At 47.1% G+C, this 27023-nt stretch overlaps 10 protein-coding genes and 1 non-coding gene across 11 annotated transcripts; 4 read left to right on the forward strand and 7 right to left on the reverse strand.

Annotated features, from left to right (window-relative positions):
- Positions 1–396: 396 nt before the first annotated feature.
- On the forward strand, positions 397–1558 carry BDQ94DRAFT_177223 (uncharacterized protein; the record flags this gene model as incomplete). The annotated part of the gene is made up of 3 exons (XM_026772854.1): positions 397–764; positions 817–1138; positions 1200–1558. 3 exons carry the CDS (start codon positions 397–399, stop codon positions 1548–1550), a joined length of 1041 nt encoding a protein of 346 aa, XP_026628109.1. The 3' UTR covers positions 1551–1558.
- Positions 1559–2185: 627 nt separating this feature from the next.
- On the forward strand, positions 2186–3903 carry BDQ94DRAFT_177225 (transmembrane amino acid transporter protein-domain-containing protein; the record flags this gene model as incomplete). Its single annotated transcript, XM_026772855.1, has 6 exons — positions 2186–2293; positions 2350–2611; positions 2677–2868; positions 2919–3080; positions 3150–3382; positions 3475–3903. The coding sequence occupies 6 exons, from the start codon at positions 2186–2188 to the stop codon at positions 3901–3903; spliced, it is 1386 nt and encodes a 461-aa protein (XP_026628110.1).
- A 2314-nt stretch (positions 3904–6217) lies between these two features.
- BDQ94DRAFT_177228 (endo-1,4-beta-xylanase) lies at positions 6218–7449 on the forward strand. Its single transcript, XM_026772856.1, has one exon. The coding sequence runs from the start codon at positions 6248–6250 to the stop codon at positions 7274–7276; it is 1029 nt and encodes a 342-aa protein (XP_026628111.1). The 5' UTR covers positions 6218–6247; the 3' UTR covers positions 7277–7449.
- Positions 7450–8892: 1443 nt separating this feature from the next.
- On the reverse strand, positions 8893–9434 carry BDQ94DRAFT_168765 (uncharacterized protein; the record flags this gene model as incomplete). The annotated part of the gene is made up of 4 exons (XM_026771145.1): positions 8893–8930; positions 8984–9130; positions 9211–9297; positions 9359–9434. 4 exons carry the CDS (start codon positions 9432–9434, stop codon positions 8893–8895), a joined length of 348 nt encoding a protein of 115 aa, XP_026628112.1.
- A 1643-nt stretch (positions 9435–11077) lies between these two features.
- BDQ94DRAFT_168766 (uncharacterized protein) lies at positions 11078–12623 on the forward strand (the record flags this gene model as incomplete). The annotated part of the gene is made up of 3 exons (XM_026771146.1): positions 11078–11619; positions 11670–11754; positions 11814–12623. 3 exons carry the CDS (start codon positions 11078–11080, stop codon positions 12621–12623), a joined length of 1437 nt encoding a protein of 478 aa, XP_026628113.1.
- Positions 12624–12682: 59 nt separating this feature from the next.
- On the reverse strand, positions 12683–14461 carry BDQ94DRAFT_177230 (NAD-dependent succinate-semialdehyde dehydrogenase; the record flags this gene model as incomplete). The annotated part of the gene is made up of 2 exons (XM_026772857.1): positions 12683–13027; positions 13089–14461. 2 exons carry the CDS (start codon positions 14459–14461, stop codon positions 12904–12906), a joined length of 1497 nt encoding a protein of 498 aa, XP_026628114.1. The 3' UTR covers positions 12683–12903.
- A 2052-nt stretch (positions 14462–16513) lies between these two features.
- BDQ94DRAFT_177232 (glycoside hydrolase) lies at positions 16514–18842 on the reverse strand (the record flags this gene model as incomplete). The annotated part of the gene is made up of 9 exons (XM_026772858.1): positions 16514–16913; positions 16982–17488; positions 17537–17679; positions 17729–17761; positions 17818–17894; positions 17953–18036; positions 18087–18585; positions 18638–18653; positions 18714–18842. The coding sequence occupies 9 exons, from the start codon at positions 18840–18842 to the stop codon at positions 16524–16526; spliced, it is 1878 nt and encodes a 625-aa protein (XP_026628115.1). The 3' UTR covers positions 16514–16523.
- Positions 18843–19824: 982 nt separating this feature from the next.
- BDQ94DRAFT_t108 lies at positions 19825–19955 on the reverse strand. The gene has a single exon. It is a non-coding gene; the product is annotated as a tRNA-Sec (tRNA).
- Positions 19956–20798: 843 nt separating this feature from the next.
- Positions 20799–21544, reverse strand: BDQ94DRAFT_140200 (uncharacterized protein). Its single transcript, XM_026765577.1, has one exon. It carries the CDS (start codon positions 21384–21386, stop codon positions 21042–21044), a length of 345 nt encoding a protein of 114 aa, XP_026628116.1. The 5' UTR covers positions 21387–21544; the 3' UTR covers positions 20799–21041.
- Positions 21545–21730: 186 nt separating this feature from the next.
- Positions 21731–23586, reverse strand: BDQ94DRAFT_140203 (major facilitator superfamily domain-containing protein; the record flags this gene model as incomplete). Its single annotated transcript, XM_026765578.1, has 5 exons — positions 21731–21886; positions 21939–22971; positions 23022–23198; positions 23247–23461; positions 23521–23586. Coding segments are annotated over 4 exons (1117 nt in total), but the record flags the coding sequence as incomplete, so codon positions are not given.
- A 934-nt stretch (positions 23587–24520) lies between these two features.
- Positions 24521–24862, reverse strand: BDQ94DRAFT_168771 (uncharacterized protein; the record flags this gene model as incomplete). The annotated part of the gene is made up of 1 exon (XM_026771147.1): positions 24521–24862. One exon carries the CDS (start codon positions 24860–24862, stop codon positions 24521–24523), a length of 342 nt encoding a protein of 113 aa, XP_026628118.1.
- Between the last annotated feature and the right edge of the window lie 2161 nt (positions 24863–27023).

The following is a 27023-nucleotide window of genomic DNA, read 5'->3' on the forward strand; positions in this document are numbered from 1 at the left end:
GATCAATGCCCTATGATTTGGTGATAAGCATCGGGTAGAAGCCGAGACCCCACCTACTTCCGAGGGTGCTTGGAGGCAGCCGCGGGTGCAGCCGAGAGGGGTCACCACAGATGTCAGGGATCGGGTTCGCCTGAGACCAAATGGTGTTTCTTCATTCTACCTATCTTGCCGAATGGGCTCAACTTCTCTCTACGATAGACTGTCTTCGGTATCGGAAAAGCCGTTCTACAAGCAATTGACCATCATGAGAGATCACGCGCAGTCTTGGAGGTCTGGACTACGGAACCTTATTATATAAATTATCAAAATATCCAGAGAAGTCCAGAGAGACAACTTCACCTCCTAATATCCAAAAGAACATCTACATTCACACTATCTACCAGACTATTATTCAAGATGGCTCCTTCGGCTACCTTCATCGACGTTGAACCACCTACTGTTATTGGTCCGGCAACCAAGAAGGCCACAAGGCCTTCTTCCGACCTGCCGCAATCCCTGATCCAGGGAGCAAAGATCGCCAAGAGGGAGTCGTTTGATCCTGCGAAACACTTGAACTACCAACCCCCAAGGTCCATCTATACTATGGAGCAAATTGGGTTGAAGGGACACGGCATCTCACCCCACGCGGCCACAGAGCCATTCCCGCTGTTTACCGAAGAAGCCATCGCCCAAATGAGGGCAGAGATCTTCGACGAGAAGGTGCTTGCTGAGTGTCAATACTCCTCAACCTTCAACAAGCATATGGTTCGGGGAATGGGCCCAGCGTAAGTCGGCGAAAACCCTGAATGGTGAAAGTTGCTTGTCTAAAAATTGTAGTCGTGCCCCTTTCACATACGACGCCTGGAAATCCCCAGAAGTCCTGGCAAGAATCTCCGAGGTAGCTGGCATAGACCTCGTTCCGTCAATTGACTTTGAAATTGCCAACATCAACATTTCTATTCGGGACGAGAACGCGAACACGGAACGCACTGTCGATCTTATTTCCTCGGACAATGAACTCCCGGCTGTCGCCTGGCATTATGACAGTTTCCCATTTGTGTGTGTGACGATGCTTTCCGATTGCACTGACATGGTCGGTGGAGAGACGGCGCTTAGGATGCCTAGTGGGGAGATTATGAAAGTTCGTGGACCGGCTATGGTATGTTGATCACCCTCGGGTATGCAGTTTTCAGTAATAACTTGGTTCGCTGTCTCTATAGGGAACTGCCGTGGTCATGCAAGGAAGATACATTGAACACCAGGCTCTCAAGGCGCTTGGTGGCCGCGAGCGCATCAGTATGGTCACTTGCTTCCGACCAAAGTCGCCTCTGGTTAAAGACGAGACTGTCCTCGTCGGAGTGCGCGGTATCAGTGACATCAATGAGCTTTATACTCAGTACACTGAGTACCGTCTGGAAATCCTGGAGGAGCGTATTCGTCATCAACAGAAGAAAGAGCGGGAGCGAGTCGTAGCCAAGAGGCCATTCAACATTCCCGAGATGAAACGCTTCCTTACGAACCAGAAGTTGTTCATTGAGTCGATGTTGACGGAAATCCAGGAGGTTGAATAGGTGCCTACAGCATTCGCATAACGTATTATGGTTGCCTTGTTTAGTTAGCTGGCTATTTAATGTTTCAATTGTATTTCTTCCCGTGCATGCCCTATTCCTTCCGGTAGTCTCGTATTGGTTACCATGGTTCTCCAACCACTGCGCGAATTGGCAAGGCAACTTGCTAGCTCTATCTATCCTAGTATATTTGACCAAAGTCGGGTAAACTCTTAATCTTCTTCGATTCTTCTCTTTTTCCCCTGCAGTTTATCTTAACCGATAAGCGACGTAGGAAGAAGACACTCGGCAAGTCTCGGGTTGGCACCCGATCACACGGATCTAGGGGGCCTTTGCGAGGTTTGTGTTCTGCCGCTGCCAACGTCGGCTTATCTGCGGGGGAAAATGCCCCACAATATGCGGTTTTGGGCTAAGCGAAGCTTGTTGATCAAGACCGCATTCAGCTGCCGCACTTTGACTGAAAATGCGGGGGATCCGAGAAACACTAATCGTCGTGTTCTGTGCCTCTGCATTGTCCCCGACGTCATTGGCTACTCTGTTTCCCAACACCTGTTATAAAGGGTCACCATGGCCTTCTCATTGTGCTGCTGTCTTCCTTCCCCTCTCCAGGAAGAAGAATTCAGCAACAATCACTCAACATGGCCACCGACAAGAAAGACATTGAAGACATAGTGCCGCAGCAACCCGAATACGTTCATGATGATGTATTCGGAGAGATCTCGGAGCATGGTCCTAACTTTCGCAATGTCTATACAAGCAGTTCTCATTGGAAACAGACACAGAAGCTAATTGATTAAACTAGGTCGGGTTCATAGGAACCGTCATCCTCATGATGAAGACGCAGATTGGTTTGGGCGTCCTTGCCATCCCATCTGCTCTGGAAGTTTTGGGCATGGTCCCGGGCATTATTTGTCTGTTTGCAGTCTACTGTATCACTACTTGGTCTGCCTATGTCATTGGCATTTTCAAGATCAACCACCGCGATGTCTACAGCATTGACGATGCCGGTGGACTCATGTTTGGTCCTTTGGGCCGGTGGACCCTTTCAGCCGCATTCTGCCTTTGTACGTGGCCCTAATCAACTAGTCGAAGCAATATAATGCTAATGGTAGGAACTGACACCATACAGATTACGTTTTCACCAGCGGTTCGGCTATTCTTGGACTTTCCATTGGCTTGAACGCCGTGTCTACCCATGCAACATGTACGGCAGTCTTCACTGCCGTTGCAGCCATTGCCGGGTTGTGCTTCTGTAGTATCCGAACATTAGGTCGCATCACTGCGGTTGCATGGGTGGGCCTACCATGTATCCTTACAGCCGGTACTTTCCCCAGCGACACATCTCCTGCATGATGCACTGACGGTACCTAGTCATTATTGTTACTGTCGGAGTCGGTATAGAGGACCGCCCCGCTGACGCGCCCAAAACGGACGGTCCTTGGGTTTCCGACTGGGTAGCCGTCGGCAACCCCAGTTTTGCTGATGGAATTGCAGCTGTATCTAATCTGCTATTTTCCTTTACAGGAATCCCGGGTGAGTTAATTGTCGTTTTCCTGGCTCTTTTCGGCATCCTATCACACGGCTAATATCCATCACCTCCAGCATTCTTTTCCATCGTTTCCGAGATGCGTGACCCCCACCAATACACCAAAGCCGTGGTCGCAAGTCAGACCGGAGTCTTCGCCGTATATACCATAATCGGCGGAGTGGTGTACTATTACTGCGGTACCTACGTTTCATCACCAGCCCTTGGTTCAGCCGGTGGTGTTGTAAAGATCATCAGCTACGCATTTGCACTGCCCGGCCTCTTAGCCACACTCACCATCGTCGCACATGTAAGAGAAACCCAAAGAATCAGAAGAAAGGAAGACCCATTGCGGCATACACCTCAATATGCTAACAAATACCTCTTGTAAACCTACCAAAGATCCCCGCAAAATTCATATTCGTCAATATCCTCCGCGGCTCGCGCCATCTCACCAGCAACTCACCCACGCACTGGATCACCTGGTTGAGCTGTACGTTCGGAATCATTCTAATTGCTTGGATCATTGCCAGCACAATACCCATCTTTGATGCCTTGGTTTCTCTCATCGGGGCTTTACTTGGTCCGCTTATCTGCATTCAGCCGATGGGTGCGATGTGGCTGTACGATAACTGGCGGAAGGGGAAAGATGCGGCGCATAAGTCGAAACGGTGGATGTTTATGGTAGTGTGGAGTGTGCTAATAATACTCATTGGGTCATTCATGATGGTTGCGGGAACTTACGGGTCTGTTGAGTACATCATGGCGTCTTATGCTGAGGATGGGGGCTCGGCTGCTTTTTCGTGTGCTGATAATTCGAATTCTGTTTGAGTGGATTGGCGTCATGAAGGAGATAGAGTTTGTCTTCGGGAGACGAGATATGTACAGAATAAATACCATGGACCATAGATCAAGATGCAGACACTAGAAATGTACTTATTCTCTGTATGCACCAGGTGTAAACTCTTCTCATTGGAAGTGAAGAAACCATGCTAAACAGGAATAGAAAAAATAAATTGCAAAATACATACAACAGAAGGGATTCGCTGGTGGTCACCCACCCAACTACTAACCTCCCGGCGTGTGGCTTGAGTACGGCTGAGCGGACGGGAAGCCCTATTTTCCACACCCTGTGGTCGTATGTGCCTATTCGTTGTTTGCCAAGATACATATGGCCCGTAAAATCTGATTGAGAGAAGGCTTCAGATGACCAACCAATACTTGAATAAGCCATAGGCCCTATATCCCTCGCCTGTCGATCCGATTATACCCCTTCGCCAACGCGAACCGCAATTGTGGAAGTACCCCTGTAGTCGGTCACTCCGAACCGTTCATAAGCTACGAAAACCCACCGGCTAAGCTCGGAGGTGAGGGTTACACAAACATTGCTCGTATCACCAGGCTCGCAATCGATTATCAAATGACCAAAAAACCGCTCAATACACAAGGATCCAACTACCTCTGTAAGCATGTCCTTCCGATCCCAAACTTCTAATTTTTGCCATCCACTGATATCATTTTTCTAGATTCATCGGTATCATGGGATTAGATAAAGAAGAGGGCCAGAGCTGAGCCACATATGCAAGGGCACTGATATAGATAGATACGAGATAGATAGATACATCGGATATCGAAGCCGACCGAAATATAACATCGGGTTACTCCCGATCCTTCGGTTACAGATACCTGTCACCTGATATGGTATTGTATCAAAACTCTATCTCAACAGCATTTGTGACCATGCTCCGAGGGCTTCAGGGCGATCTCTCCATATCGGGTCTCGGATAACGATGACTTGGACCCGTGCTCGGGTATGTGTTCGTTCACCTGGTTCTGATGACTGCCTACAACCAGCAGTAGTAGCAATATCGCAACCAGTAGTGGCACGCTATGTTCCGCCAAATTATATCATGAAGTCCCCTATAGGGCTGTTTAGATAGTGCATGTTTGGTTTCCAACGCTAGCTCTTGGACTGGGATAGGCTTGACGGCTGCAGCTAGGTCACCTCAGTAATTCGATATTTTGGAGCTTACATATAACCAGCGGTCTGGGTCGGTTCCTATCCATGGTCAATTGGATAGATCTCAGTTTCTTTACCTATCCAAGCCCCTTCTCCGTTCGTTAGATAGCATACTTATTTTTGCGGGTATATATAGGGGGATATCTCGCTTTGTCGGCTGATCGATAGATGCGATATATCGTTTTTAAACTTGCGGTAGGCGCGTCGACAATATATACTATTCGTCGTCTTGGTAGGCACGACTGAGATCTCTTGTATCTGCAAGTAGGGAGGCGCTACAGCCACACCAGCCAGGCTTCCTCCACACCGGCCTCCGCTCATGCCACACTCTCTGCCTATCTTCCGCCTAGCTTAGTAGGTAAGGCCTGCTCTCTATTAGGTAACCAAGGCTTACTTTTTCAATTTGTCAGCGTCCCATTGCCTACTAACTACTTTAGATTTATTATCACCTGAGGCAGAAATTCAGATCTCAGGCAGTAAACTAATATCTAAGGCAATAGTTATTCCTGGATAAGAAGACAGTGGTATTCTGATACATTAAAAAAGTAAGTCTTATTTAAATAGAAAGCGGGCCTTACCTACTAATCTAGGCGGAAGATAGGCAGAGAGTGTGGCATGAGCGGAGGCTGGTATAGAGAAAGCCTGGCTGGTGTAACAGTAGCACTTCTCGCTATTACTAAAGGCTCTACTGAGTTCGTCATATTATACGACGTATTTCGTATTCCTAACGTAACCATTACTATTAGTGCCAGGAATAACCATGACAGATCATCAGATTAGCTTAAAACTTAGCAGGCAATACAGGAGACACCAGCACTACAAATCTTAGGTGGGTCGCCAGCAAGTGTACTTTGTACGAGTATACGATGGATCCATGATCTCTTGCTAAGTTGCTGGTCAACAAGTCTCGGGAACGCCCCTCGTGGCAAAAAGGAACGATGGTTCAACGAATGAAAGGGCACGTTCGTTTTCGTACAGATGCCAAGCTTTCTGCCTTCGTATTCTGCTGAAACACCTGGGGCGATAGGGAATGACCCACTGTATAAACGCTGTTCCATCTGAAGAACCTATAAATACCTTGATGAATAGACTGCATATTCATGTCGCTCATTGCTTAACATCGGAGAACAGAAGAACACGTTTCCAACCAGAACTATGAAGACCTTTGGTGCCGCGTCCCTTATCACTGCTTTGCTCGCCGCGAGCGAAGGAGCAAATGCCTTCACCAAGACCAACACCAGTCCGCTGAAAGAGGTAGCGGAAAGCAAGGGTATCCTCATTGGGTCCGGGGCTATCAATCCAAATTATCTCAATGATTCTCTCTTTGCGACCGTTCTTGCCGATCAGTTCCAAAGCCTCGCTCCCGAGAATGAGTTGAAGTGGACATTCATCCACCCGACCCCAGGCCATTACAATTGGAATGCGACCGACCGCCTCGTCAGCTTCGCGGAGAAGCACAATATGGTGGTGAAGGGACATGGGCTTATTTCCAGCTGCTGTAACCCCGACTATCTGCTCAACATCACCGATCCCAAACTGTTTCGTGCCGCCATGGCCACTCACTTTGACGCAATCATGCACCGATACGCCGGCAAGATGGATCGGTGGGACGTTGTCACTGAAGCTCTTAAGACGATGGGTGGCGGCCTACAGGTCAATGATTTCTACAAGGTGCTCGGACCTGAATACATTGCAGATGCCTTTCATATCGCTCGGGCAGCGGGCCCCGACGCCAAATTGTTTCTGAGCGAGAGCCTGGTCGAGACGTATCCCGGTAAGCGTCAAGAGCTCTACGATCTAGTCTCTGGACTTGTATCAGACAATGTCCCGATCGACGGCGTCGCTCTACAGATGCACGTTACCGAAGTAGCTCCTATCCCAGGTGTGATTACGGATATAGTCAAGTCCTACAACGCTCTTGGGTTGGAGGTATCCATCTCTGAAATGGATGTCCATACGCTTAATACCACCCTCGAAACTGATATCTACAACGCCGTCCTCACCGAGGCCCTTGACGCTGGAATTACCGATATCACCTTCTGGGGATTCACCGATAAGCACGCTTACACCTGGATCAAGGGCGCGAAGCCATTGATGTTCGACGAGTACTACAACCCCAAGGGTGAATTCTACGCTACCCACACTGCCCTGACCAGCTTCGACAACACAACAAGCCCTAATTGAGCTCGACTAGCATCTTGTCAGCTAAGTCTTTTGGAGAGGAGCTGGATGAATCTGCGCAAGGAGGTTTGATATATTTCTAGAAAGAAGATTGTTTCTACGGAATATTCAACACTCCGGATCCTTTGACTCTTCAGCCATAACCAAAATGCTCTCCGACAGTCTTGGGGTGTGTTTATTTACCCGCAACTTTGTATTTATAATACGTATAGATTTTAATAGTTTGGCTTCTTAAGTATTCAATGGATGCGTGCATCCTTTTTTTTTTATTTTTTTTTACTTTATTTTTTTTTTTTTTTTTTTTTTTTTTTTTTTTTTTTTTTTTTTTTTTTTTTTTTTTTTTTTTTTTTTTTTTTTTTTTTTTTTTTTTCATACATCATGGGACCCTTTTTTTCTTTTATGAGCCGTTTAGTCTATATCGAGATATAGTGACCGAAGTATAGTATATCAGTACCCCGAAGCTATGTAAGTGTCATAGAAAGGTACTCACGGTTTAACACACAGTTCCTTCGGAGTTGAAACAACTAGATCTCCCTCTCCAAGGCACTCAGAGCCTCGTCCTTTGCCAGGGTTACATGCTACCGCCACTGTACTGCACGCTTGCAACCCACAAACCATCTCTAGAAGCTCACAGGCTTTTATCTGCGCGATAATAGTTCAGCATGACAGCATTATCCCAGGAAAGTTTGATAGAAGGAGCTAATATTCTAAAGCTTAGTTGTCCTACGCAGAGAAGGAAAGTAAAAACACAGTTTGTGGCGGCAATTTTGCCTGTTCGACCGCGAAAGTGGTTTTAATGCATTTGCACAAGCTTAAATCCTATGTGATCTCGCATCCGACAAGGGTCTTTGGTGGCTACATACAAGCCCCTGGTTCATCGAATCAGGGAGCGTGTTCGTTCCCGAATTGACATCCAGTGTTCCTTCGTGTTCGTATAGCCGCTCAGGGTCCACCTGACTAAAAATATGTGGGAAGTATGGTCTATTGGCCCGCACCAAAAAAGCTAATCTTAACACCCAAATATATCATGAGGTATATTGCTAAGATTCCTGCTTCCGCTAACATTAAGTAAACGAAGCACATGTCCTCCGACATCGTTCTAGGGCGCAACAGAAGTGGGGCAGGTGCATACTCTATTGGCGCTTCAAATCAATATATTTATCTGCCTCAAAGGATAGATCTGTAGATCTTGCCTACTCAGAAGTTGGAAACTTGCATTTTACTTTGCGAACTCTGCTTCGTAGAGTAGTATATTAGGCCCGCGGGTTGCGTAGTAGGAACCCGAAGATCGAAACGGTCATTAACATAAGTGGAACTCCTCTCGAGGCACCGCACCGGCACCTCTGGGATATGACCCAACTCTATATTAAGATGGCAGTAGACCCTAGCCACTCAAGCCTGATTAATACAAGAAGGCATCAGCACGCTCAATACCCGTTCGATACTGTGGATGGGCTACAACTCCGCCTTGTCCCTTTCCCCGAGATCTAGAGCTACGCTGCCGTAGCCAAGTCTTTATAGCTATACGTAGTGGATTTCAACTATGGAGTCCAAATAGATCGATCATCTATATAGCATATATGACATTCCATAGTAGCCCCTTTCAACTGCTTCTCTTCTCATCCAACAAGGCTTGCGAGATTTCCTACAAGACCCCCTTAGATGAGGTTAGTATGACTCGGTGCAAGCATGCTCTACTAAAGTACTCACCATTGTTTTCGAGCTGTGAAGGCTGTGGAGTAGTATTTTGAGAAGCAGCGGGGTCTGAATCCTGCCCAGAACTGCCAACGCCATAGAGCGCATTTGCCGCTTCCTCACCTGCATCCCCAGGTTGATCCGCTGGCTGCTGAGCAACGGCTAATGTAGTATTAGTACTATATCATTGACTCCCTGGACGGAGGGGTGAAGTGGAGCATCTTCGATGCCGCAGTACATACCCGGCGCCCCAGATACGCCTTGGTTAGCACCTGCACCAAGCGGATTGATAATGTTTCCGGATGGGAGGTTGGTGAGATCAACAGGGCCTGTTTCAGTGGTATGTGGCATTAGAATATTTTACATCAGGAGATCTCGAGAGCTGCATACCTTGTGGCGCGGGGATTGCTGCAACAAGACCTGTAACCGCCAGAAGAGAGGTAACTGCGACAGAGAATGTCCTCATGTTGGCAAAGGTAGATGTGCTTTGAGAGATTCTGTGAACAATCAATAGATGATGGGCACTGTTGAGCTGTGGATGGTTGCAAGAAGAGAAGGGGCCAACACTCTTCTTATACACATTGGAATGATGGCACAATACCAAATCAGTATGGGTTTGGAGATTGAAATCCCTATTACAGATGTTATAACGGAACCCGCTTTCCTCGCAGAATCAATATTAGTTTCACTAGTCTTTCCGTGCAGAAGCAATTATACCACAGGATTGATGCCCATGAACGCAGATGTCCAGATGAGGAACTCAATAATTAGCAATTGACGCCTCAAGTTCTGATAGTGTGTGTAATATTTCCTGTACAGCCCAGTAAAATGAGGCAATTTGTGCAGACAGTGACTTGATTCCCGGCAAATCATACCTGGCTGACCATGATTCTTTCGAGCAAGTTCATCCGGGCGTCGGCGACGGAGTCAAATAATAAGCAATTACGCTGGATGAAATGAATTCGAACTGTCACCGGGTGTTGCAATGGAGTCAACTGTCTGATATTCAGTAAGGAACATTTCAAAATCATGCACTCTTGTTTTACGGGCCATCATCTCGGGGTTTGGGTTCACCGAACCATATGCTTATGGTAAAGCGGCGTAGCATGTCAGTAAGCATTTTGTAACCAGATTTTTCTCACTCTTCTATATAGTCCGTATCTATAAATACTTCCTCTACTAATGACATGTCCGAGACATGATGGCTCAGTTTATAAAACTGATAAAGTTTGTAGGACCTCCACCTTGCCGATCCCAGACTCTTACAAATTCAATTATCGAAACATATATACTTTTATCAGAATGTATGAGGTGCGAACTCGTCCAGATCTGTTTTCTGCTCGGTAGCTCCGGTGCTCTCGAAAAAGAGCGAGAAAAGGTGATAACCAACGCATCAAATCTGCATCAAATGCGAGTTAATTGTGGTATGATGCAGGTGGCTTGAAATGTGATGGCAATTGTCAATCTCTGTATACACTTGTTTCCGATATTACTGTGGCTGGGCAAGGCTATGAACACAGGCCATATCACTCGTTTCTCTCTGCTAGCTGACAGATGCTGTCCCAAATGGAGCACTTGCGGTTAAACACATGAGGGAGAAAGAAGCCTTACGTATCCGCATCTGATTGGGCGTTTGGCCAATTGTGGCCTTCGATTCGTGTACGGTATTGCGAGGGGCCCTTGTCTGGACCAATCAGCTATGCCATAACGTGAATCTCACCCTCCTTTTCTCTCAACTTGCTGTGGTAGGCTACACACTTCGTAACACCGTATGATAGGCTAGATAGATATACTCTGTTTCCCATCTCTGTTCCTTGCAGCTTATCGAAATCGTGCGTTTACAGGCATTTGTTGCAATTACCCGAAAAGAGGGGAAATGAAAAGTACTAATGTATACTCTGAGACAGACAGTCACTGTGAACGAGAAGGAAGCATTCTTGTTAAACATCCACCTGCCCCTTGCCTGCATGAGTTGATCGTGTCCCAATAAGCGGTGTATATCCCCACCAGGACTCATAACGGCTTTTGTTCCACAGGAAAATGAAACTCAATTTCCAAGTCTTTCTCGGAAAGTTTCTCTGTGTGTTTCCTTGTTTCTCTCCTATCACTATGCCCCCAGGCACCCAGACAACGAGATCCAAAGATAAATCCGATAAAGCCGATAAAACCGATAAGCCCATAACCAGTGCGATTAAAGACCTCAAGACATCAGTTGCTGCTGTGCTTCAACACCTGGAAACTCTGGACACCACTGAAAACTTGCTGAGGAAGGTCAAAGAGCTCACTGATCAATTAGCAGAAGCCAATAAGAAGGTCGAAGAAGTCCAGGAAGAGCAAAAACAAGAGAAGGCAGCAAGGCAGGCGATGATGAAGGACTTCGAGGAACGAGTTTTGGACTGGAATAAAGAGGAGAATGCTCTGAAACGCCAGATTGAACAACTGCAAAGAAAATGTGATGAAAATTCTCGAAGCAGAGCCGAAGAACGCGATGAGAAGTTGAATGAGTACAAGAGGAAGCTCCGCGCAATGGATAAAGATCTTCAGCGGGAGAAGAACAAAACTGTCGGTTTAGAATCGCAGCTCCGAGACAGCAACGAGGCATTAGAAGATCTTCGTGGAGATTTTCCAATCGTGCCTCTTAAACCAGATTTGTAAGAGTACCTCAACGAAATTTGGGGTTACAAAACTTATTGGAAAGCAGCTTTATGAAGTTCGAAGATCTCGAAGCCTCGCTCTATGCCCTGACCGAACGGTTTTTCAAAGGGCCTTTGCAATCCTTTGATCAGGTAAGCCAAAGGTTCAGTACCAAGCAGTTGAAATGCGAAAAACCCTGACACAGAAGCAGGGACTGCGCCACTTTTCCCACTTTTTCCAACCGATGCTACTCTCTTACGCCAACGATCATACCGTTCCATGTGCGCGCATGGCCCAATCATTCATTGCAGATCGACTTGCAAAGGATATTTTCAAGCCTATGTGTATTGCATCACCAATAGGTCCCATGGACATGGGCGACGCACTCCAGAGGACTGGGAGTGAACCTCGCCAGAAGGCAATTCTTCGCTCCCTTCTCTTCAAAGCCTTCCACGCAGAAGAGGAACGACAACAAAAGGAAAAAATAAAATCGGTTACGTCTGATCTCGTCCTAGGCCTAAAAGAAATGTTGAGTCCCGATGGTAATAATGCGTTCAAAGAAGAGTTGACTTCCTACCTTGAATCAGCTGCCGACATATGGACCCAGGTAAAGAAGGGATCAGATTGGGTTACGGCGTCTTCCAATTGGCATATCCACCCCCAGGCGTGGAAAATAATTAGAGGGGAATCGAATAAAGCCGTCGCAGTACAGGAACCAGTCAATCCAGAGATGGTAATATTTCCACAAATATATATTGATGGAAATGATTCAAAGTACTATTCGGGATCCTTGTGGGCTTCTGATTCGGGGCCGGTTGAAGAGAAGCGGAATGCGCAATCTCCCCATGCTCGTCGAGCATCAGCCTCTCGGAGCTCCAAAAGCTCACCTGTAGCGGAAGCCAGCTCTGAGCCAGGGGTCACAGCATCTCGAAGTCTTGCATCGAGGGATAGGGTCTCCGAAATGGGCCGGAAAGTATTCTCCGATTCTGAGGGCCAACGAAGGTGTAAATCTACTTGTTGAGGATCACTTCAATGATAGAATTCAAGAATTAATGAATAAAGCTATGAATTTGCATTGAAGCCAACAATAGAAACATTACTCAAAACATTTAAATGCCAGAATTTGCCTTTCTATCCCAAACGTATCAATTAACGTTGATCGGTTACCTTTCCGCTGAGGTCAAATCGATCGCATTCTGTCATTCAGTCATCTATCATTTGCCCTTTCCAGTCCTTTCGAATGTGCAAACATCATCTCGCTCTATCAACACGTCAATACTGCGACAGACCACCCATGTTATTTACAGATTTGCGGAGTGCACAGTGTTAATTCCACCAGTCACGACCGCTTTGATGTTGATGTAGTCGTCAATGCCGTACTTGCTACCCTCCCGGCCCGTACCGGAGTGCTTGACACCACCAAACCTGACGCAAGTCAGTACGATGATCATAAGTTTATACCAGGATCAGGATGAGGATAACTTACGGAGCAGCCCAATCAGAAATCACTCCCGTGTTGATGGCAACCATACCAAACTCCAGTTGCTCAGACACACGGTGCGCCTTACCCAAGTCGCTTGTGATCAGATACGATGCCAGACCAACCTCACACTTATTCGCACGGCGAACCACTTCATCTTCTGTTGAGAACTTGGCGAGCGCTGCAACCGGTCCAAAAATTTCCTCAGTAGAGACCTTCATAGAGTCGTTGACATTGCCGAGAACAGTGAGCTCGTGGAAGTTCTTTCCAACGGAAGACAACGCCTTTCCACCGAGAAGCACATTTGCACCCTTACTAACTGCATCTTGAATGTGTTCCTGTGTCTTTGACACACCATTAGTCAGGGGACCGTGTGTCACGGCAGCATCCTGGCCGTTGCCGACCTGGCACTTCTTCACCTCCTCGACGAGGCGCTGACTGAACCGATCATAGATTCCTTCTTGGACGAAGAAACGGTTCGCGCACACGCAGGTCTGGCCAGTCACCTTGAACTTGCTTATCATGGCACTAGTAACAGCGGTCTCAATATCGGCGTCGTCGAAGACAATGAAAGGAGCATTTCCACCAAGTTCAAGACTGAGCTTCTTCAGGGTGCTGCTCGACTGTTGCATGAGGAGCTTGCCGACCCGCGTCGATCCGGTGAAAGAGATCTTCTTCACAATGTCCGACTGGCATAGCGTCAGGCCCAAAGTGGGGGTGTTTTCAAGAGCCGTGACAACGTTGAAGACACCTTTAGGCACGCCCGCGCGCTCGGCAAGTACAGCAAAGACATTAGAAGAAAAAGGTGTCAGACCATCGGACTTGAGCACAACTGTGCATCCTGCAGCCAGGGCAGCGGCCACTTTGCGTGCCCCCATGGCCATAGGGAAGTTCCATGGAGTGATCAAACCACATACACCGACTGGCTCCTTGAGAACCTGTATACGACTCGAGGGACTGCTGTGGGGAATGACATCGCCATAGATACGGGGGGCTTCCTCGGAGAACCATTCGACGAATCCAGCGGAGAAAAGTGCCTCTCCTTCAGCATCCCCTTTGGCCTTGCCGTTTTCTGCTGTGATGATTCTGCCGATATCCTCTTTGTTCTCGACAATCAGATCGAACAAGCGACGCAGAATGCGCCCGCGCTGCCGACCTGATTGGGACCGCCACAAGGGGAATGCTTTGGCAGCGGCCGTGATGGCGGCATTGATGTCGTCTGTGTTGGATTCAGGACATGTTCCGATAATCTCATCGGTAGCGGGGTTATAAACGTTGAAGGTCTTGTTTGATTGGGATGCGACCCATTGGCCGTCGATGTATGATTTTTCGACAAAGAGACTGGGGTCTTTCAAGCTTGACGCGAAGGCGGGTGCCATTTTCAAACGATATTATTTTTTATATGGATAGATCAAAGGTTTGGGGTATGAAGCAGAAACAGAAGATGAAAATGCACAGAGAATCGACAGGAGAAGAGGTTACCTGTGTGTCCCTTTGTGTTTATAATAAATTCAAATCTAACTCTCATTCACTGGAAACACCGATTCGAATAATATAAATAAGGCTGGCGCATTGTTATCCGAGCTTGGGCACGGATCCTCGGACCAGAGCGCCCCTCGGGGTGAATACCGATCCTCCCGAGCGCCAGGCTGAGTTCCCCTCTTTTGATATCCAATGATTGACAATTCTTTAAATGCCCGATCCTGTCTAGTAGTGGGGTTTTGCAGCGGGATTTGACCTATTACATCAATTCCTTGTTTCATTTTGCAAGTTGTACCTAGCTACAATCGGCGGGGAATCGATACTTGATTAAAATGAGAAATGTCCGGCCGCGAACTTCGCGGACGAAAGGATACGGTGATTTATTGTCTTTGTTTTAATACTCATGACAATAAGATTCTCGAGGAACAAGCGCGCAGAGTACAGGTCGATTCTCGATTCTTCAAATAAATACATCTTCCTTAATAGTGCTTTTCATTGCTATACGTATCTTCGGAAAGTGATTCTACAGCATGTCATGAGTTACGGTGGAATGAAAGCCTAGGTCACTCAAAGCATACCTGAGCCTTATCTCCACAATTACCTAAAGTGACAAGACCGAAAGTCCCCGAACATGATACAAAAATGTGGATCCTTGTTGTCAACAGTGACCTGAAACATGATACTCTCCGTTATTGTTTGATTTTTTACACTACAGATTATCACTCAAACACGGCTTTAACCTTCTTTCCGTGTATTATCTTTGTGTACGATTGAAGTATTCTGATCCGAGGAGCTCTAAAGGAACCCGACGCTGCGGAAGAGGGGTACGGCTTATCTCGGGTGAAGAAGCCGAAGTTGGGGAAACTCTCGGGCCAAACCTTAGGTGTCGGGTGGAGAGTAAACCCCCACCAGTATGTCCCGATGCCCCCGATACATGCAGAGCTCGAGTCTATTGCTCAACTGGACCGGATTAATATGTGAATGACCAGGTGACAGAGTTCGCCATGACATGCAATGTAGATTATGAGAGGAATCCTATTCCTCCGAGGAAGGCTAATAAAGAGGCCCGCACACACACAGAGACAGAGAGAGAGAGAGAACGCCATAGTTACAAAACCAATACCTCCACACCTACCAAGTTTTTAATCTATTCACAGCGAATAATAGCAGTCATATATCTCCTACCAGACAATAGAAATCTAGTTGAAAAATGCCAAGCACACAAGCAACACGAGTCATAGCATCCGCTGCAATCACCTTCGCAGTCGTTGCACCCTTCATCCCACCTGCCTTAACGACCGCAAAGATACGATCAAACCGTCGTGGCTCTAATGTACCTCTCCCGGACCATTTTGTGAGATACACCTGTCTATTTACATGTCTGCCTCTTTCTAAACTCTCTCAGTGCATGCCTTGTCTTACATTTGCAGCAGCCGCGGCAGCAGTCCTCAAGGATACATCCGGGCATTGTTTTTGACGAGGAAAGTGATTGATACAATCGGATTGCACACGGCGTTAAGTAGCGAACTGGTTTGTGGGTTTTGTTGGCTTTCTTTTCGGATATAGTTTGCTGTGGTTGGAGTATTGAGCACGTCGCATATGTCCAGCGGGATTCCTTTCTTGATTGTTTTACCTTTTTTTAATTTTGTTTTCTCTGTTGTATACCGTGGGTTAGCGCATCTTTGATATCAATTCAGCTCCTGTTATTTTTTTTTTTCCCCTACACTCTAACTTGGTAATTATACTGCTCACATATACACACCCTTACCTGGTCACTTTCTTTTATACATACGGCAGATACTTGGAAGCAAGTACCAAAGTACAATGAGTATCTCTTTGCGAAGTCATGTTTTATATAAACCAACGGAGACCAGATACATCAAATTGTGGAAACATGTATAGAATTCAAGGCTTCGCGCCTCCCCAGCTGTATCCATCCCAGCCTATGCACCAGGAACATTAAGATACAGCCAACACTGCAACTGCCCACGCCGGCATGTCAACTGTGAAGCTTCCACTACCAGACACAGTAGAAGTCTGTGTCGTAATCGACACATCATGCGGGTAGTTGCTCACTGTCTCTCCCCCGGAGAGCATCTGGAGCTGACCGGATGTCGTGCCCTCGATGTTCACGGTTACGTTCTGTGACGACGATCCGTAGTTCGCCAGCTTGACGTAGTACGTACCCTCGTCGGACACGGAGGCGACCCAGTAGAGCGGATCAAAGTCGGCGGTCGTGTTGACTGGGAGGACTGTGGAGCCGCGGTTCGTGGAGAACATCTTCTGGACGTAGTATGATGTGGATCCTGTTACGGAGTCTGGACTGGAGTCGAGACCGAAGAGGTCAGGCTGTTGCAGAGTTAGTGTTTCCCGCAAAGTAACCGGGCGCGTGTGGGATAGGTTGTTTCAACACTTACCGACCACTCGGCCATATCAAAATGCTCCAACAACGGGGCGAAGCTGGCCATCTTGACAATGTCGCTGTTGCGTTCCATGCCGATCATGTAGACGGCCTCACTGCAGGAGCCCTGCATGTACGACCAGTAGGTGGTGCTGCCATCATTACCAGTCGTGCTGGCGTATTCGCCAACAAGGATAGGCCAGTCGCGCGACCAGTTGTCCCATTCGTCGAAGAGGTCGATGAACTCGTCGGGTGTGAGGTAGTGGTGGATGTCAGTGATGACGCCGTCGGGGATGGTGGACGGGAGGCAGGATGTGTCGGTGGTGGAGGCGACAATGGTGAGGTTGGGGTATGCGGCATGAACTGCATCATAGATCAGGGTGAAGCGGTTTGCATAGGTACCGCAGCCGCTGTTAAGGTTGTCTTCGTTGCCGACCTCAAGGTACTTAACGTCCCAAGGCTCGGTGCGGCCGTTCTTGGCACGCAGGGAGCCGTAGGTCGTGTCTGCGGAGCCGAGGACGTACTGCTGGTGTTAGAAGGGTTCTTGGGGTGTTTTTGGATGGGGACATACTTCGAGCTCGTTGAGAATGTCGTCGACGTAGGGGTCCAAGGCTGATCCGGACACAATGCCTCCGCCTAGGGACAAACCACTCCACACGGCAAGAAGGGGCTCCATGTCCATGTCCTCACACCATTGAAGGTATTCATCAAGGCCTGAACTTTGAGTTAGTCTGATAGTTTTGAGAGATGTTTTAGAGCTTACCAAGTGCGTCCGTGTTGGGATAGGTCCAATCACCTACAAACGATGTAGGTCAGTGATAGTCTGAACCAAAAACAGCATGAAATATCTACCTTCGCGTCCTGGGCGATCAACGACAGGGCCAATAGTCTCATTCCACTTCCAGCGATCGCTTGGGGTTGCGCCTTCCCTGAGGAACGATTAGTTCAGCTTCGGGTGCAGATACATCTTCCATCAAGGGCACCCACAGGTTATTGCCACCAGGAAACCGCAAGAAAGATGGTTTGATATCTGCGAGAAAACTGGCAACATCATCACGCAAGCCGTTGTACCTGGACCCTGTTAGACTGTCGCCCGGGATAATATGATTGACAACACTTACCGTGAGTTGTAAGTAGGAGGGAACAGCTGCACCAAGCCAAAATTCAGAGAGCTCCCAGCCACTTTGGAAGCATCGAATCGTAGCTGCCACACATTGTGCGCATCCGCAGACACAGAAGAGCTGAAGGAAGTCTCATAGTAGGTGAAGTTGGAGCTGGTGCTCGCCACTGTGATGTTATGGTCCGCATAGATAATCCCACTCGAGTTTCCCACGAGTCGGAGGTTCACCGTGCCAGAATAATCCCCCTTCATATAGAAGTAGTTGTCGTAGTCGGTCCCCAGAACAGGGACGCCATCATAACCTTCATTTGCGAAGCCAACGTAGCCAGTTGCTCCAGAGGGAACGGCTACCTTGAGGGTGGAAGTGATGGCGCTGCTAAGGGGGTTGGCCGTGTCTTGCGATATAGTCACATTGCCTACCGCGCTATATGCCGTGAGGCCCGGGTCGTCGCCCTGGAAGCCGTTGTTGCGGAGTACTTGGCCGTGGATACCGCCATCACCTAGCGCTAGTTAGTGCGCCATTTCCTAGGTATATTGATGGTTCGGAATTACCAGAGTTGTTGATATCCTATATTCAAGAAGATGAGCGACTACACTGAAGGAGATGAGGGCAAGTCGGGGGACTTACCTCGAACATGACCCCATAAAGAAGTGGACTGGACGAATTCCCGCCAGTCTTTGACACCGTCAGCTCAATGGCCAGTGCCTGAGAAGCAAGCCATGTCACGACCAAGGAAGCCAAAGTAGAGGAAAACATGGTGAAATGCTTCTAGCTTTGGTGACTCTACTAACCGGTATCATACGAGGGCTACAACTCCCCGGAAGACGCCATTCTTTAAATACTTTACGCAACAATTAGTACTATCATGCAGTCTGCAGAACTATTCCTGTTCCTTGCATGCACAAGCGATAGTAGTGGGCAACGCATGGGCCCATCAATGCAAAATGACCGCATTGTCCCTACCCAGGCCGATACGCCCACAGGAGAATTACTCCGTTGGGGTTGACATCACCAGGCACTTGATGGCACCGACCCCTCACGCAGCAGAAGATGCCGGCAATCGCGGTTAAAGTAGAACAGAAATAGACTAGCATTATGTATCATGCAGGCAACATTCGGTGCATGTTGTTGCATGGTTAAAGAACTGCGGGGGGGCAGATGAGGGGTTTCGAGGCTATCGTTGTCGTCCTCGGCCATTCTGCGCCGATGGGGTTGACGACAAGCGATAGTACTAGGTGCTTGGCGGAAATTTTCCGACCACTCAACTAGGTCTACGGAAATTGCATCTAAATATTTCAAGGCATAAACGTAAGCCAACATGTCATTCCTGATTCCATATCTTACCGTCAAGGAAGATGAGTGGTAGGTACCTGGATATGAGGCGTACCAAGCCCTCGTATTCGGGCCGCTCAGGGGTCAATCCAGGAACTTCTACAGGCGCAGATGAACGCTATGCCATTTTTAGTAGAGTCGTGTATATTATGTCACCTACACTTAGAAATGCGGAGTTTCCGCAAGGAAATGGCCTGTGCACACGGATATTGTAGCCAAGAAATAGTCATCAACTGTGTGATCCGTATGCAGACCTTGGTATTTGCCCATATATTGAGCATCATAAAACATTTGATTGCAGAAGCTCTGTAACAGACAACCAAATTATATTAATGATCTCGGTCCCACTTTTGCTGTTGTGTGTGGTAGATGAAATAGTAGGGGGCAAAAAAAGAGAAAAAAGAAACGTCCCGGGAGAGGATCGAACTCTCAACCTCACGATTAACAGTCGTACGCGCTAACCTTTATATTGAATTAGTAACTGGATGATTGGATTGAAATGTTGAAGGGTAAGCTTACCAATTGCGCCACCGAGACGACTCGATATTTGGTGCAGCAAAATAGTGCTACATATAGGGCAGATATACAGAACATTCGGCTCTCCCCCAAGTTCTCCCTATCTTCAACACAACATCACTTCGCTGGTCTGAACAATCTTCATCGCTGTATTTGCTTCATAGTGTTCTGAATATCTTTTTGGCTAAGGACTAGTATGTTACATGTACAATGAGAATCCTTTGTAGCAGTAGTGTCATGCTAGGTGGGTCCCTACTATAGGCCTGTGGATATATAAACATTGTCCCCCCAGCAGTTCGTATATCCTTGAAGGGTATGCCGGAATCCCTTGCAAAGTCGCGGGACAATTACAACCGGTATTTAATATAGAAGGATGAATGTACGCTATCATCCTACTAGATCATCGCCCGGGTAGGATTTTGCCATCGGCAATATCCGGCTCAGTCAGTGACATGATGATGATTTAGAGACTAGAGACGGGTCCGCATTCTTTTCTAGTGCCTAATTAAACTAGAATATCCCTCAAATGTTGCCAGGTAACAAATATTGGTGCCGCATCATGATAATATCTTCGGTTGTAGGCATGAACTCCATAATATACTATATGTTTCTCCAAACTTCGCCGTGTGAACGGAACTTTAGAGCGAAGGACATCATGTACTACTCACAGCCTATACACAACCCTGTAAATAAACATGACCCGATCAGGTCGCCCGTGTCAGAAATCAATCCAACGTTACACCTATTCCATGACCATCGGCTTACGCATGGACTTGCTTGGCTGTTACACAGCGAGGGACGCGCGAAACTACAACTGAATAGAGTTTGGAAGTCCAGCAGCACACTAATGTTTTCTTAAAACTAGTCCAATCAGTCGCCGTTCGAAATCTCACCTCGGATACTATAATCTTCCTAACGGGGTATAGCTTCGCTCTACCTGCCTCCAGAAGCAGCCACTCGATCCTAAGGCGGGGTACTGAAATTTCTTAAGGCTTAACCATATGACATACTGTAGTAAATGTATTGAAAGAGATATCACTCAACAAGATGGCATTATGATCATTAGAACATCAAAAGTAAACATCAGAATATTGACGATCCCACCTCCTACGCCTCAAAGCCAAGTCCAGGGCCATGGTGCGGAGACTTCAACGCACGGTCGTATTCCCTGTCAGCTTTGAAATCGTCTCGAGCGATCTGGTCCTCATTGGGGTGGTGGTGCGTATGCTTGTTCTGAGGGGGGTGGGAGCGGTGAGTGTGCTCGTGGCCTATTCCTATAATGTTAGTCACCAGTATCTTTTTCGATGCTAGATAGATGAGCTGGGAAAGTCGTAACAAACCATCATGACCGATAGTAGGGGGATGCTCATGTGCATTGTCGTGCTTGTGCTCGCCCTTGTCCTTGTGGTGAAGATGTAGAGCATCTTCGGCCTTGTGGATGAAACCCGACATGGTGGTGGATGAGAGTATTTCCGGGAAGTGAAGTGGTAGATTCGTTTGTGTTGGATTCGAGTATGATGATCGGAATGGATACTGATCTAGTCCTTCGAGAAAGAGAGGAAGATTTATAAAGGTAGCGGGAGGTTAGATGACGTCGAATAAGATGATTGCGTGGCTGGCATCCAGAATGGGCTGATTTGAGAACTTCCAGTTTCCTTCCTTTGCATGCATGGCCGGGCCTACTTTGACGTCATCGCGGAGATGCACGGGCTGATTGGAGCAACATCGACTAGGATGTAGATCACTAGATAAAGCCTTGTCTGGAGACTCGGAACAAGCGGAACGTTTTTCTAATACTTTGTACTAATAAATTCATGTGAGGTTTATTAGAAGACGACTTGTTTGGGGCTACTAATATGGGGGCTGAGCGGGTGTACTGTCCGAGGCGTGGAAGTATACGGAGTCATAGGTATCACATGAAAATTCATGGGATACCAGCATCAATACCAGGTCTGTGCACGAGGACGTAATATTTATTCTAAGCTAAACCTCACGGTCGCAGACTACTCAAGGATGGGTTGAAGTAGCCAGGGACGTGGTACACTACCGAATGAGGAAACCCGAGCGATCCAAACTAATTTAATTCATATTCTTATACCTGATCGAGCCCGCTATGCAGATGCTATCTATGCAGGTGATTCACCGTTCGAAGCAAAAATATGGCCTTGAACGCCGTCGAATTCAGAGTCAACCCCGCGCCCATAGGACTGGCATTGTTTATTCGACATAACGGACGGATAGCACAGCAGAGGATTGACAAAGCCTTCTAAAACATCTTCAATATGTTATCGGCCAACTAAAGAAAACAGGCAAATTTTGTTTATCTCTCAAAGTACAGCATTAGAGACTAAGCCGTGTGTCTGATAGATGCCGAAAGGCTACACACCGTCCTCAGTGGCGCGCACGGTTATCGGAGGGCTTCCAGGCTTTCCCGTTTCATCATCTGGGGAAAGAACCGGCTCTTCTTCGAGCAAACTATCAGTACGAGTTCTTCCAATGATTCCTCTGGCGGTGTCCCTTTTTTCGAGGTAAGCGATAAGACCGATAACTGGGAGAGTTAACATCCCCGTCACTAAGCTCGCAATATACCCTTTTCTGAAGTTGGGCGAATCGGTTACTGGATAGAAGACCAACGGCCACCAGGTCACAAAAGCAAAGTCAAAGGAGTTCATGAATCCAGTTGTGATGGCACGCAGCTGGAGGTCATGGCCTGTAACGTCGGCCATCCAGGAATACCAGACAGCCTGAGGCGCGTATGTCGTTCCGAGCAAGTAGAAGGCAACAAAGTAGCCAGCGTCCGTGGAAGGGGTCGATACAAGGATAGCTGAGCCGATGACAAAAGTTAGACCAATGGCGATAGAGACCTCCCATCGCGATTGTAGCTTGTCTGAAATCGCGGCATACACAACTATACCCACAACGGCAGTCGCATGGATGACGGTAGGATAGGTGTTTTGCTGGACCACCGTGTACCCCCGTGAGGCTAGCCAGTAGGCCATGACGTTGTTCCCTAGCATTTGCACACAAACTGAATACACTGATGGGATATTAGCTCGGTGACTTGAAGACAAAACTCTCTCGACCTACACATGAAAACAAACGGTAGGAGCCAGAATTGCCAGCTCAGCAAGACGCGCTTGAAGACTGTGATGTCCCAGGACTTCTTGGACAGGGTACCCAGTCGAGTTGCCGCATGTTCCTTCTGTTCATCGGTAAGATACCAGGCTGCACGGTGTGATGGAAGGTCCGGAATGAAGACCCAGCCTACAAAATTGTTAGCATTCTCTCACTGGGACAGAGTACAAGCCATACCGAAGAGTGCCACCGGAAGAGTCATCACTGAGACGATGATGAATATCCACTTCCATGCGGGTAGGCCACCTTTACCAGCGAGCGTCTCTAACAGACCGGCTTGAATCCAGCCACCGGACAGTGTCCCCAATTGGCCGAACACGCAGAATACCGCTGCCCGCATTCCGAGCTCCGACTTTTTGTACCACGACGCTAGGATGAATTGTGCGCCAACGCTATTCAAAATTAGTATCGGTCAGAACAGTTTCACGTGCAAAGTAGATTAGGCAATTACTATGCGATAGCTGAGAACCCTCCTTCGATCGCATTTAATAGAATGACCTGCCAGGCTCGTGTCATCTTGTACGTGATCAAGGTCAAGACACTCCAAGTAACATTGGCAGTAACAAAGACATATTTCGGTCGCACCACCGTGAGAAGGCTTGTACCGGGCATTTGGCAGACGGCGTAGACGACCAGGTACGCGGTGCTCATGTAATTGTACTCTTTCCCCTTGAACCCGAGAGCCTCTTTCATGCCGCTGATGTAGGCCGAGGAATAGCTAGACCGTGTCACACCGAAAAGGAACCAAATTAGGGAAAAATAAGGGAGCAGAGTCACGTCCAGCTTGGCAAGCAGAGCCCGATCCTTCGGATCATGACCCCAAAGCCAGGTCGCAAGTCTGGTTGTGAAGGCCATTTTGACCAGCGTTTATCTAGCTGAGGCGAATCGATACTATCACTTGCAAGTAGTATGGCTATGTCTTATGCAAAGATGGACGTAGATTCGAGTAAATTCGGCTTCCAAAGGGTCAGATATCTTGCCGCTTGTCGCACAGGCGTCATCTAGCAGATAACCCCAATGCCCTGACAGCAGAAGCAGCAGAAACCAAGATGAAGCTCTTGTCCTGCAGGAAACAAGATGCTTGCGGTGTTATCAAGCTTGATCTCGGCGATGGTGAAAGACTGCCAGTGAATGGTGAGATCTGCGGCCGATAAGCAAAGGGAGGATGATGTGATCGACGGTGAGGGGCACCAGAAATCCTGCCAACGGCCCGCGTGACTCCAGTGAGTGTCTTGGAGGCTCCAAAGCCGGGGAAATGTCATCTAGTACAGGTATATCCCTGATACACATAGGATATCAATGCACCTAATACTGCTATGACCGTTACCTACAAAAGCTGTCGCGTTAAGCATTGTTTCATTGATGTCGACATCCCTCAGTACGGGTACATACAAATCTCCCATCCCAGACGGAGCACCATAGCTTCTTTCGCATGTCCCACACAGAATGTATTAACCCTGGCCAACTGAGCCTCCGGTGTTAATTCTCTCACCATACAAAAACAACGGTTGCTTGTTACTGAACTTCTCGATATCATCCAGGATTTCGGCAGCCTCAGGGCCTTCGAATGCCTGCTTCGCTGCGTGGTCGTCCTCAAAAAAGAGCACACATCCGAAGAAGTAAGGGACTTGATGTCCAGTAACACCTGGACCATACTTCACGACATTCCAGCCCTGTAATCCATATATTTTCCAGTACCGATCGACAAGAGGCAAATGGTGTGAGAAATAGTACTCGAAATCGTACTTTGCATCGGGTTCATTGGGATAGAGGACGGTTACAGTGTACACCATTGTTTTGATGCTTGACTGGCTAGCGGCCTATTGGAGTGATATTATTAATTGAGACAGGTGGTATGGAGGGATGGTGGAGATAAAACACTTGATAGCGAGCAAAAGAGGACTCCATTGGTGAAGATATAGGCAGGTTCTTGTGAGATGGTTTAACTCCCAACCACTGACCTCAGAATGATCGATGCTTGAGTTCTCTGAAATAAGTGATTCTAATTGGTAAACCGGCAAAGTCTACACGGACGGAAGCTCGTGAAATGGCCTATTCAAGGCCTGGACAAGCTTTCGTCTTTGTTCGACTTTCTTGGTCCCGTGGTCATTACTAATAAATGCTAATCCTCTGCAGTGTATATAACAGCCTTAGTTCGTGTCCCTACTCGTCCCCCGATTTGAGAGGTACAATTGGAATAGACCAACTCTACTTTCAATAGGCCAGGTGACAATTTGCGTTGTGACGTTCCGCAATTGCGACAACAACTCTTAATCAAGACATGAGCGCTCCATCAACATATCGGATGCCAATATTTGCGGCAGATTTGCTGCCATTGGAACAGCAACATACCTTGGTCTAAGCGTCCATAATTTATTCACGCCGAATTCTCATGGTTGAGGAGCTTCAATGTCTAGGCTTCTCAAATATACTTAACTGAGATATACTCAAGGTGAACACCATTTACGTCAAAGCTATCATGAATCACAGGAAATGCTGGGCTGACCATATTGCGGGCAGCATTTCTATGTAATGGAAATAGAAGAAATGACCAGACCCGGTTTTATTCAGACATAAACGAGTAGCCGAAAGTCAATAGATTACCTGAAAGATTCACCTGAATTCTCTCCAACCAGAGTCTGGGCCACGTTCGGCAAGAAGTCTGGACTGGCGAAAGCCTACAGATGATGCTTGAAGTTCGAGATTTGTTTGTTTGAAAGTTCAAACGGTATGAAGCTAAATGACGGTCTTTCAACCGATAAACTGAGCCTGTAGAGATCTGGGTATATTTGCAGACATGTGTGTGGCACGGATTATGTCGCACGGATTATGTCGCACGGATTATGTCGCACGGATTATGTCGCACGGATTATGTCGCATGGATATCTCATATGAGGATGATCTAGACTTGACAGACGATGCAATATAGTGTAGAGTTTGAGCCACTTCGTTTAATATTTGCCATGTGTAGTGTCTCCCCTTTACTTTGTTATTCTGTCGTGTGGAACATTCCTTTCATACTACAATTCATTCAGAAACTGTTAGGAACAAGGGAGACAATGATATAGTTGCCAGTTGAAAATATGTGAAATAACTGTATCAGAAAGACAGATACATAATAACCTTAATATTCTTACGCTGTCATAGTCTTTTCATCTAGTACTTTGAAAAACCTGGCTTGGCATTTTACCTTGTTAATGCAAGTACCTCGACTTGCCTTCAACTACATTTAGAAGAGCAAGAGACCACTATAATCTCATACACGAAAATGTATTACCGAAGTAATAGAAAGCGTGTAACTATTTTTGTTTCAGGTGATCACCATAATATTCTGAAATTATCCGAAAAGGTTTTCCGAGATGGAGATGGCCTCCAAAGTCCTCTAAATGTTGTTCATGATACCCGTCGGATGCTCTTCGTTAGTCGTCAATATAAGGTTCCAGGTTCTTGAGATCGTAAGTCTTTGTATAGCCCATTGCAAGGGCCTTTGTTTGCTTTTAAACCAATCTTTGTGATTCTGCTTTTTCATCTAGAAAAGCCCCGAAATAATAGCAAGTAATCAAAGTCGAAGAACGTTCTAAAGGAGTAAGAATCTGCGTCTTGAACAAAAGGTAATTTTTTTCTTTTTCTTTTTTTTTTCTCCTTTCCTATTTCTTGAGATAGGCGCACGAAGAGTGTGTAAAAATGGCACAACCCACTACATGATTAGTATGACTAGCATCTCTAAAGTCCAACCTTCTATTAACATAAGATAAAGAATGGGTACAAGAAAGCATAAAGGGCATTTTATAGATCATATAGTTCCCCCCAGCTTAGGACCAGCCGGAGTTTACCAACCGCTTCGACTATGAACTACCCATCACAAAGGAACAAAGGGATAAAAACTATGTTGCTCCAGTCTAAGAAGACTAAATGCTGAGAAGGAGCCAAGTTAAATAGGGTACTTGGACCACG

This window comes from Aspergillus welwitschiae (genome assembly GCF_003344945.1).
Source record: "Aspergillus welwitschiae strain CBS 139.54b unplaced genomic scaffold BDQ94scaffold_10, whole genome shotgun sequence".
NCBI lineage: Eukaryota > Fungi > Ascomycota > Eurotiomycetes > Eurotiales > Aspergillaceae > Aspergillus > Aspergillus welwitschiae.